Here is a 12,749-nt window from a genome sequence, read left to right on the forward strand (position 1 = left end):
ATTTCATCACGATGATTCAGATAAATTACTTAAGAGAAAAATGTGTGCAATGAGAGGCTTAATGCACATTAAGTACTGAGATAACATCAACTTTAGAAGCAGACAAATGGTGCGGAGAAAAAAAAAGAACAACTTTCATTTACTGTGCCGAGCTGAAACCGCTGCAGAATAAACTAGTAGTAGTACAGGTGTCAACAAGCCCTCGTCGTTGTTTTGTTGGACGCTTATTCCCACCGCTGCAGATCATCATGACCGAGCGGTGGATGTGATCTACATTAATATTCGATCTCATCCTCTGTCTCGCAGGTGAGGTGAGCGGCATGTTACCTGCCTACCGAATCATTCCTGTGTGTTAATGTGCGACCGCCCGCAGGCTTCGACTCTCTCTCCATTAATTTCTCTCTCTCCATTAATTTCTCAGACCCCCCTGGGTGACGGGTTGCCGAGCACCTCGTCCTCCACGCTTCCCGCTGCATGGATAAGGAAAGGTGAGCTCTCAGGTTAAACTCAATATTATAGAAAGAAAAAAAGAGAGGACAGTGGTGGATATCCCCCACCCCACAGGCTCTTTTCTTTACCTTGAACTGTCCTCTATCCGTGGAAACACAATTAATCCATCGCAGCAGGAATATTTGTGTAAAGCATCTGCACTTCTGACCTTTGACATCTTTATTTTGTTGAACTTACAACTCATTTTTTATGCAGCTGTTGTTACCAGTGGTAGAAAAACTATTTTGGTCATCTTTTAAGCAATATTACACTATGAAAATAGTTCAATACAATTAAAACAGTTCAAAATGTGTCTTGAAGCAAGAGTTCAATATATAAGATTACTTGCCTAGAGTTTGTATGTTAAACATGAAGCTATAGCCAGCAGCCTGAGTGGAAACAAGGGGGAGAAGTTAACCTTGCTCTGTCCAAAGGTATCAACATCTGGCTACCGGCACATCTAATACTCATTAATAACATTTTAAATCTTGTTTGTTTAGATCACTACAAAAGCAGAAGGGTAAAAACAGATTGTGATATGTACCAACAGCAAGCTAGCAAAGCTGTAAACAGAACTGCATTCCTACAAATGCAAACTCATGTGACCAAACTCGCATCAGTTTGTTTAGAAATGCCTCAAAGACTTATAACAGCCATCATATTTTCAGTCTTCGGAGAGTAGTTCTGTGGGAAAACATTCACAACCTCTTGACTTTGCACTACATTGTAAACTTCTTAGAGAACTTCAGTACAAATTCAAGAGGTTGCACATGCTCAGTGGTGTCTGCCTTACACAGAACTACTCTCTGGTGACTGAAAACCCGGTCGCTGTTTTTACTCTTTGGAGCCGATACTAAGCAAGCTAACATGACCAAACTCTTTATTATGAAGGAACATGTCACCCAGTGCAGGGGTGTGACTCACTGTCTTGTTTTTAATAGTTTTAGGATTTGCTTACAAGAAAAATATAGAAAATCACCAGCTGTACTCTCTAAACTTGACAGCTTGTGCTGTACGCTCAGGACTGCTCTCCAAGATAAATTTGCTGCCTCTCAATACACTGTGACTCTGACCTTTGACCCTACTTTTGCTTATCTGCAGGCCAAAGCTTTATTCTACAGATGAAAAGTGTTTTTCATTTCATTTTTTAACATTAATATGAAGTTTGCAAACTAACTGAGCAGCTAAGGATCAACTACTGCACAAAGGGTTAGTATTGGAGATAATTGACAGAATTTGTGTCACACCAGTGGTATTTTTTGCTAGTGTGGACGTTTCTCCAGCATGAGACCATAGTTACCCATCTGATGTGGCCACAAACTCTACAGACACTGATCCAAATCTGACTTGGTGGCTCACAGCATTGTAATATATGCAGCGTAGAAGTCAAGAACAGGTCACAGATTGTCTTGGCTATGGTCTCATCCTTTGTCATAGCAACCCTGATATTTCAGAAAGATTCAATAACACTAAAACGTTACGTGCACCACCTTTAAACTACCCCGGATTAGACTGTCAACTGATTTGTAAATGTCAGTGTAAAGGTTGAGTATTTTGGCATTCTCTGCTACACTATGTGTTACGATGATACTAGCCCTGTACTGTCATACTTTGTTTGATAAAGCAATATACAGGGTACAGCTGTGGTATCACCATGATGGCTTCTGTTAAAAGAACTGTACTCTCTTCTGCTCCACCAGTAATTCACTCCCACATGACAGAAGTGGTTGGGAAAATGAGGCGTCGTTATCAAAAATAAAAGTAAGTGGTTTGGAAAGTGATCCGTGGCAGACATTTATGTCAAATCTGTCCATTTGCTGGAAATGAGAGGAGTGAAAACTTCTAAAACCAAGCTTGTCCTAGAGTCTAACCCACAGCAGGGATAAAAATGTCTGCTAAAAGAAAATTCACTGTGTTGTTGAAATCAAACCGGTCTGATATATCTGACATATCTGATATTAAAGTTGGCATTTTTATTTTCACCTGTATGTGTCGATACAAGAAACTACAGGAAATGAAAATCAAGTTCCTCCTGTGGGGAGCGTGAATGTGCTCAGTCCAATTAATGACAGTTTTTCTGTTAGATTCTGATATGTATTAGAGGAAATGTTGGCCTGATAAAGCTGCTAGAGAAAGGCCACTAACGACATTAGCATTAATCCTCAAGGGTCAACAATATTTATATTACATTTTAAGGAATCAAGCATCAGTTTTCAAGTTTTTACCTGATCTGAGGCACTGACGCTGGGTGATTAAATCATAGAGTTATCCTCCAGGGAGCATGAATGTACTCAAAAACATTGATAGTAATCAGCGTGTTAGATTACTAGATATTATGTGAAGTGAACATTTTGATCAATACTAAGGGAGAGCTCATGAAGTGACCATAATGTAAATGTTTTCATTCTCTGGGGAGCATGAATGTTCTCAGTAAACATGATTACAATATGTCGATAATATTTTGATATTTCTTTTGATTTTGCAAAGATACTAGCAGAAAAGCACCAAATCCTGCAAAAGATTCAACCCCTGACAATAAAGAATACTTGCAATATATTTCATAGAGTTGTGGCCATTCATTTTTACAACCGGAGAACCCTTTTCAACACCCTGTTGGCCAGCACCAAATGTGTTCATGAGGTCTGTCCTGCCGTGAGTCAAGAAGTCGATGACACCTTTACCATGGTGACAAATGAAACCCTGACACTCACCACATGAGGTATTGATGGCGTCCCGAAGCTCGGCGTACTTCCACTTGCTCAGCTCGTACTTCTTGGCGCCAGCAGCAGCTTTGGAGGCCTGGACCTGTGGACCTCTAATACAGGAAATAGACAAGAAGGATGCAGAGAAGTCAGCGACAAAGACCCACAGCAGAAAACTGTGGGGAACCGAACAGCGGGGCACGTATGTGGAGATCAGAGGAGAGGGTTGTTTGCTTTGTTTGGGTCAAAGAGGATTTGCAAGTAAATGCAGCAACTTATAAGGAATAATAGATGGGTGGAGTTTACTGAGAGTCTCAGACTGCGTTGAATTCATTGACGCAAGTAAACTATAACAAATACTTTCTTCTCATGTCTCAGCTGCAGCCGTCATAGATTTTCCAACTTTTACTCAGTTTTCTGCAACATTTCTTTAAAACTTACAGAAATTCATTCTTTTTATGTCTTCCCCCATAAAGGCCTCCTTTCATCAGTCTCTCTAAAAAGCTGAAGTATCATAATGAAGTTTACATTTATATTCCAAATAAAAACTAGAAACAGAATATACTTCTGTGGCTGAGACTTATGGTGCATATTGTTGTTAAATGCAAAAGAAACAATCTTTATCATTTACACTCAAATATATCTTTAGAAAGACTGATGTATGAGAAAATACACAGTTTCAAAGAGGCGAGAGAGGCTTTCTTAAAAGATAATTCTAGTTTATTTGAAAGGGTTGATATTTTTGTAGTTCTGTTGACCATTTCTGTCAGTCATGATAACATTGTACTCACCAAGTTAACTGCATCAATCTGGGAACACAGTTCAAAAGAAGATCGACAGGTGAAGAAATAAGAGCAGTCAGATGATCAGACAGGTTGGAAATAAACCAACATTTTCAGGTAATAGTTTCACTGCTCGCTTTTGTTTTCTCAATGGGGAGTTTTTTCCAACCTGTCTGACTGATTATTTTCTTGACCCATTGGACCTCGCTGTCACAGTGTTCCCAGATTTCAAGCTATTAACTTGGTGACTAACATTTTGTTGTTGCCAATAGAACAGCCAACATTACAAAAATAAAGTAGAAATGAAATAAACTGGAATCACCTTTAAAAAAATGGGATAGGACTGCAGCTCACTATGTGAAAGACAACATAAGATTTAAAGCATTTCAGAAACTGAATCTGAATCAGCCTTCACAGTAAACTCCACCCAGCTAAGGTTGTGAAAGCAACGGGATTAGAAGAATTAGATTTTATCCAACAGACAGAGGTAACACTTGGTTTGTTACGGCTACAGGTTCATTGCAGATGTTAAGGTGACAGAGAGGCAAAACAGGAAAGAGAGAGAGGGACTGCTACAGTAGAAATAGAGGGTTTGAGAATGACATCATTTAAATGCATGCTGTTTCAGTTGCCAGGAAGTCAGAAAGTGCCTCTGGTATCGTGGCGTGGAGCCGCTGTTAAATAATAAATGACCGTTTGACAGTATAATGTGAATATCTCTTCTCCAGCTGTGGGCCATGCTGTTGGCATGCAGCTCGTTCCTGCGTGGTGCACCTGACAGGCCTGATTAATCCGTGACTGGGATTTGCCCTTTTTAGAACGCTGTGAAGTTGGAGGCGGGACCCTGCTGCTTCTCTAATCCTATTGGGTTGCTCATGATTAGCGGGAGCCGGCCTTGGACCCGGGGCGGCTGTACCGTGTTCCCAGAAGCACACGGTGGCTTTGGCAGTGAGCTAAGCAGCTGAACGCTGCAGTCACCTTCTGCTCCTACTTCCTGTCACGGTGCGTTTGTGGCACAGCGAGAGGCGAGCCTGAGCCAATTAGCCGCAGACAGAGAGAACAGAGGAATCAGGAGGAGAGACTGGCATGGCTTCAACTGACATCACTCATTCACACTTGTGCCAAGAGGCTGACGAACAATCCTGGAAAACACCATTTAGCCGCAGTAATCTTATGAGAAAGCGCAAAGTCACACCAGGTTAACTTTCACCTGTTGAGCTCAGTGGACGGTGATTGTTAAAAGATCAGAGTCTGCTCTCACAGCTTTTTGGACAAAGGCTAAATAAAAGAGTTCCTGTTCAAATCCCAAATGTGGATGGGACAATTTACTGTTTAGGTGCACTTTAGTCCAATTTTGTAATGCCATTGTAAGCATATTAGCAGCTCTTTCACCCTTGAAACAGAAATGGAGCTTGTTTTCTCTAAGAGTTGATTGACAGGTCTTTTAATACCCGAGTTAATACTAAAAACCAACATAAATTATTCATATTCATAGCGCTGTTAAAAGTTGGAAACAGGCCTATATTTAAAAAAAAAAAAAAATAATTATTAAAAAAATGTGTCATTCTTACGTCAACATTTTTGCATATATGCAGTAAATAGAATTTTTATGGTTAACCAAATGAGGGACTGGGCCTTTAAGATTCACCAAAGTTGCACAACTGGTTGTACAGGGCAACTAGAAAGTTTGTCCAAATTATTATGATTTTGAAATATGCTGATGGTGGAAACTCAACATGCATATAACCAAATAACCATGACAGTGTTAGCATGAGGGGAAATGTACAGTAGTGTTTCAGCCTGTAACAAAACTAATTATCTATCTCCAGTAGAAAATGTTCATTGCTACGCTATAGGAGATAATCACATCTGCCATTACTTTATGTATTGCTTTTAATGTTAAATATTTAATGATATTTTAAATTAATATAAGTATCTGCTGGTGCATGTTTTACATTTTTTCACAAGTACAGACAATGGTTTGATGGGAATTTATCTCAAAAATATGTTATAACACTGCAAGAGTGAGTAAAGCTCAGAATTTGCTTCGGATAATAGAAAAAAATGCAGATGAGCTGTTATTATTATTGTAATTATTTTCATCACTTTCACTCAGTTTTTATGTCTCTCTTTTCTTCTGTTAGTATTATAACATTTTTTAAAGAAAAAAGTGTGGTTACATAACAAACTATACTTTTATAATCAATGTTACTGATTTACTTGACTTTTATACTATTGATATGTTTATCAGATATGAAGTGAAACTGATTAATCCACAAATCTGTGCCTGTAAAATTCTGACTCGGACAATGCCATGTAAATTCATAACATCAGTAAATAAATTATTGTATCTACGTTCAGTATCAGCTCATGATATTTTCACAATGTACTGTACCAAGGGGAAAAAAAACCCTTTCTGTATTTTGAATATGCATAAATCCACAGATTGCACCCTTTAAAAGTTGAAACATGTTGACAGGTTTGAGATGAATACTTGAGAAACCACATATTGTTTTGGGTTTTGACCCAGGAGCAGCAGAAACAAGAGCACTAAAAGAGTGGAGGAGCAACAATTCAACAAGCAGGTACTTCGGCATGCAAAGGTCAACAGGGCTGCTGGTCAGCTGCTGCACTGAGTGGAATAAATGAGAAAAAGTGTGCAGCTGAAATGGTTCAAAATAACAAGAAAACAATCAGTTAGCTACACATTATTGGCTTTTCTGAGGGAATTAACCCTGATAATCAGAATTCTTGGATTCGATTTTGATCATCAATTAATTTATGTCTTATTCGGACTCTTGAGAAGATTTCTGCAACACGTGGTTTCATATTTATTTGTCTTTTTCATCAACAGAATCGATTTATCTTGAGGAAAAAGCTGAAGTGATTCGTTGTACGGACGATCTCTACCCACCTAGCCAGAAGTTCAGTCATTTCCAGCGCCATTTCTTCCCTAAAAAGCATGACGGTCCCGGTATAAAACAGTTAGTTCAGTGTGCTGTGGTGTTTTCTACAGATGAATCTAAAAAATACTGTCTGCACAAATAATATTCATAATACATGAAGGATGAAAACATGAGGATCAAGGAATAAATATAGAGGTTTGAAAGAAAGAGATGATAAGGAAAGAACAAGAGTAAGAAGAGGTGTAAATAAGAGAGGAAGAAGTACAGAGTGGAAGACAAAGAAAAAAAAAGAAAAATAGTGGAGCATTGCTGCCTAAAAATTACATTTCCATACTACGATATTGCAACAGCAAGTATTTTTGGAAAGAAATGTAATTGTGTCCAGATTTTATCAACAAAATGAGAATGTTTTTAATAAAGAACTTATCTTTCAATTTGGAAAATGTATCAGAAAAGTGTCAACTCATGCTGTATTCAATGTGTTTTCCTACAATAACTAAAGTATATTTTGATAACTGAGGTTGTGGTTTTGGGGAGTTTTTCCTTATTCAATTTGAAGATTTATGAATAGATGTTGCATTTCTGAACAGACTGTAAACTCCCCTGAGGCAAATTTGTAATTTGTGATATTTTTTTTTACAGCAATCACATTACATTTCCTCCAAAATGAATACAGCAAAACCATTTTAGTAGTATATAAGCAGCACTTCTAGGGAACAGGGTTGAAAAGAAAATAATGGAGAAAAAAACCACTAAATAAAAGTGGAGTAATGAAGCAGGGAACAAAATGAGGTTTGAAGGAGAGAGGTGAAAGAAGACGATGGAGAGGTCATCTGTGTGAATGTGCAGTTTGTCTCTGTCTCTATGTTCAGGTTCCTAATCGTGTCTGATTTATCTTCGACATCAGGACTGTTAAGATTACATCTGTTTCTTAATGATGACATTCATTCCGCCAATTTTCCACGTCACCGTGTGTTTCCAGGTTTCCTCTGGGTACAGAAGGAGCTTTGTGAAATCTAATAAATTGGGGCTAACGTATAGACTGTCACACATTGGTCTGTGGACTGCTGTTCTGAAGCCTCGAGTGTGCCATTTAGATCATCGCAATCTTACAAACATATTTGGATGAGAGGGAGTAGATGACCCTAATGATGTGATAATGCTAATGCTAACATTGACTAGCAAAAAACAAAAAATACTTAAAATATACAAAAGATAATGACAGCTGAGTACTTAGATGGTCTTTTAGAAAAAAACAAACGCCAAACAAGACTTTTTTAGGCAACCAAAATATTAAAATTAACTTTCATAAACTGAAAACACACTAAAAAATAGTGACAGCTATGGCTATACTCCTATTCTAATCTGGTATCTAGAATATTATTCTAACTGGGACCAAAGTTTACAAAATAACAACATCCTGCTATATTGAATAAGTCTAGTGATTCATACAATCAGACTTCTTTTTGGAGCCAATGGAGTCGCCCCCTGCTGGCCATTAGAAACAATGCAGGTTTACAGCACTTCCACACTGGCTTCACTTTTCAGACCCAAAGTTTACCGCTTGGGCTGAAAACTAAAAGTTTTAAAGAATCTGGGGGGAGAAGTTAGAAATAAGTGAGATAACCAAAACTCTGCAGTCAGTTCCTCATCTCTGCTGGAGGCTAGCAGCTCCAGGCTACATAAGCTGCTGCGAGTATGAAACACCCCTAAATCTGCACAGTTAATTAAATTGAGTCGAGTTGAATTGTAGGACGTTCTCTATCTTGGATTCTCCTGCCTGCATGTCATTCAGGTAGTAAAATAAGTACTGAAGTCACTTTATTCTTGAGGATGTTTTACTGCTAACCTCATCACCATAGCTGCCTTTGACTTCTGCACTTTCTGTATAAAACTACACCACAGTTTGCAGGTTAAAAAAAAAGTTGAAAATACTGTAGTGACATTAATAATGAGTAACTTCACAGAGAGCAAAACATTTTAGAGAAGAAGAGGACTTTGGATTGTGTCCACCTGGTGCATAAAGTGCTACGATGCATCACTCTAGCATTCTCTGAGTGCCTAATAGTGTAATGTGGCCACTACTACAGCTGACTCATGACGTGAAGCATCAATTTCAACTTTCAGAGTGACTTTGTATGTGGGTCGCTTCAGGCTAAGTGCATAGAGAAGTGCGATGGAGGCTGCTGGGCAGAGGCCTACAAACCGATGCTCTGCCACGTGAATGCCAGCATCAACGACCGCACAGTGCTTTAACAGTCTTGAACGCTTCTCTGAACTGGATCAACCTTTCTGTGCTCATGTTCTCAAGCAAAAACAGATGATGGATATTTCTCAGCACACTTCAGTGGAATTCATTTGATTCATGCACCCTCTTTCGAAATGTTCCTTAAAAACAAGTCCTGCAAATCTATATCTAGCTTCATACAGTGTCCTAAAAGTGTTTGGTGTGTTGGTTTTCAGGGGCAACCTACATGGTCAAGCTCTTGAGCTGTGTGGATCCAGCAGTGCTGTAAACAGAGGATTATAGGATTATAAGATGGAGCAGCTATGCACAATATAATAAACCAATCAAGACAGGGAAAGGTGATTCCTTCCCCCCTGCGTCTCATCAAGAAGTGATTCTCCTTCCAAACTCCGATCAGAGGACCAAGAGAGTCCAAATCCATCAAACTTCTGAAAGTGACATTTTGTACTTCAGGGAAAAGTCTGGTTTCTATCATAGTCAACAAATCTCACTAAAAACAATCAATTGATTTACAAACAAGTATTTGTGTGTATCCAAAGTCAATGAGTCACTGTCCTGTTGCCAGAAATATTCAAAAGCTGAATCTTAGTACTGACAAATTCATTTTTTCCTCTGTAAGAGCGAGATGTGCCTTCATTGTTAAGAGTTTGGTCACGTCAGATTGTTTGGAAACAGATTCATAAACTCATGACAGCCATCATATTTTCAGTCTCCAGAGAGTAGTTCTGTGCAAGGCAGATGCTGCTGAGCATGTGTGTAGACATAGTTCTGTTTACAGCTTTGCTAGCTTGCTGTGCCACACATCACAACCTCTTGACTCTTCTCAAAGAACATCAGTACAAAGTCAAGAGGTTGCACATCCTCAGTGGTGTCTGCCTTACACAGAACTACTCTCCAGAGACTGAAAACGTGATCGCAGTTTTTACTCTTTGGAGCCATTCCTAAACAAACTAACATGACTTAATTCTGTATAATGAAGGAACATGTCACCCAGTGCAGCAGAGTTATTCATTGATGTGCACACAATACTTGTTAGTAGATCAATTCATTGTTGGCTTCTGAACATGAGATTCGTTGACAATAATTAAAATATACAAAATAGTCAGAATTATCTTTTAAATGCAACATTCAGAAGTTTGATAAATATGGGCCCAGTTCACGTTTCTGGTGTGTAGAAATCATATTGGTGAAACATTTAAAACAAATTACTTTGGTCAAATCGGGATTAAAAATAGTCCTATTTAAAATATTGTAAAAAAAAAAAGAATTAAATAAACGTGCCTTCTATGAATCTTGTGCAACTGTTAGTTAGCATGAGTGTCTCAAAGTTAAGAGATCAGGGGTCTGTGCTCGGCTGGCAGATTGTTACAGCATGCAGGGGTTGGTTACGGTTTAAAGTAGTCAAAAGGCAGGTGGGGTTGGGGGATTAAATTAAAGGGTTAAATCGCCGGGTCTTACACTGCTCTCTCTGGGGACGATGGAACTGAGGAGCCGTTACTGGGAGAGGAAAGAAAAGAAAGAAGAAAAAATGGTTAAACACGAGAAGGATCCTTTTAGAGATGACGTTGTCTCCGGCAAACGCAGCACGGGAAGAATATAAATATCTGTTTGGTGTCCTGCAAAATATCGTCAAGAAGTTCGGTGAGCAGCAACGAGTCAGACGGAAACATCAAGAAACAAAACATCAAACAGTGAAAATGAACAACAGGAAATATGACTTGTTTAACCTTTCTAGTTGTTGACACATCAGATGCATTATTAATCATAAAAGTCAGTGTTTCTCAATCATTTGCAAGTGGACGCTGAACCAATATTGAGCATAGTAAAGTATCACACTAGCTCCTTTAGTCCAATTACTTAGACTCTGTCCTGTCAAACTGAGACCCTAAACTCATCACACCTGTCATCCTGTGAAATATTATAGTCATACTGGTCAGATATGTGCATCTATAGAATAAAACCAGTTGAGATCAAATCCTAAATGTTCTCATTGCAGAGGATCAGCCACGATGTGTCTTGAACGTTATCATTATTTTGTGATAATTCATTTATAGGTTCAGCAGCATTGATGTTTGATATTCAAAGTGTTTTGTCTTGTGAAGTTTGTGGACATCTGAGTGAAATCTTGTTGTAAATACCTGCTTCTGGAAACTGTGCCTCGGTAATCGGTTTCGAAAACTTTTTAGCGCTTTAACTCTTTGTCAGCTCTTCAAATGATCATTTACTGTAGGGCTAAAACTAACAATTACTTCAAGTTTTCTTGATGAAATGTTTATGGAATACATATATATATATATATATATATATATATATATATATATATATATATATATATATATATATATATATATATATACACACACATATATATATATATATATATATATATAGACACAAGAGTCCTCCGGAGCTTCATGAGCTCAAGAGACTGAAGCCTTTCTGTGAGATAAGGATGATGTTCGACTTTCCAGTGTGTTCATTACCTGCGCAGGCCCATGTCGGTCTGAACCTCTTCAGGGATGAGCTCCGACTCGCTCTGGGCAATCCTAAGCGCCAGCTCCCGATCCCTCCTCTCCTGCTCCAGGACGGTCTGCCGAGACGCCTCCTCCTCCCGTTCTGCCTGCAGCTGCACCTCCATCTCCACCTAACACACACAAACACATAATGTTTTACTTTTGTGCCAATACTCCTGGAGAACTTTCATCTGCCACCTGGAGTGTCTCCTGCAGCTAACATATGTCCGTCTAGAAGTGTTACAGCTTACTGCCAATTCAGAGTTTTACTCCCCAGAGTTTCTACCATCTGCAGGAGAAAAATGACTGCCAGATTCACTTCAGACAGCACCTTATGCTGCATTCACTGAACTGCATTCACTTTTTAAGTATATTTTTCAATTCAACCTCTGTTCCGACATGTGCACAACACGGATGTAAGCTAGCTGTAAGGATGCAGGATCAGTCGACACAGTCACTTGTTAGTATTCATAAAAGCAGGAAACCCCCAAATCAATGCACAGGCATGAACACACTTCAACATTCCCACAAACACATCAGGTCAGGTGCTGCTGCCAGGGGGGGAAAGTTAATCTCCTCTGCCTTGCTCTTTAAAGAAGAGGCGAGGAACACTGCATGATTGAACGCTCCCCTTTCTACCGTTCTTCATGAAACGACATTCATAATTCAAACTGCTCCTTGACCGATTCAAGAAGGGCACGAGGACCTCAAGGCTTCAGTTTATCACCTTGAGTTCATCTCGTTTTAAAACACTGATGACACTGAGGCATTATTACAAATATATCAAACATTTTTAACACCTTTGCCGTTACTTTTCCTGTTCTCCACTATACAGTCTCTGTCTTAGCTCTTAACATTTTAAGTTTAACTGTGAACTTGCTGCAGTTGTGCATATTTTTTGCATTTTTTATTGCAAGATAAAACTGTTTTTGGACCCATCTGTGGTCTTACGTTTCATACCTCTGATTGAGTGTTTTCCACAGCAGCATTTGATTGGATCTTATATCTTTGATATGGTACTGGTTTTATATCATCCTGGCTGGATTACTGCAATTCCCTTTTCACCTGCCTCAGCAAGATGTCCCTGGACCGTCTACAAATGGTCCAGA

General features: G+C 38.9%; 1 protein-coding gene across 4 annotated transcripts in view; it reads right to left on the reverse strand.

The window, feature by feature from the left end:
- The window catches only part of LOC133997691 (unconventional myosin-VI-like), a gene marked incomplete at its 5' end in the record, with an annotated part of 71,250 nt that overhangs the window by 15,168 nt on the left and 43,333 nt on the right, over window positions 1–12,749 (reverse strand). For 2 of the 4 annotated variants that reach the window (XM_062437379.1, XM_062437378.1), the window contains 5 exon segments: window positions 3,201–3,304; window positions 6,888–6,926; window positions 9,354–9,389; window positions 10,586–10,624; window positions 11,611–11,771. In XM_062437379.1, the coding sequence (XP_062293363.1) occupies window positions 3,201–3,304; window positions 6,888–6,926; window positions 9,354–9,389; window positions 10,586–10,624; window positions 11,611–11,771 (379 nt within the window). 4 annotated transcript variants of the gene reach the window in all.

Source organism: Scomber scombrus, chromosome 17 (genome assembly GCF_963691925.1).
Source record: "Scomber scombrus chromosome 17, fScoSco1.1, whole genome shotgun sequence".
NCBI classification, from domain to species: domain Eukaryota; kingdom Metazoa; phylum Chordata; class Actinopteri; order Scombriformes; family Scombridae; genus Scomber; species Scomber scombrus.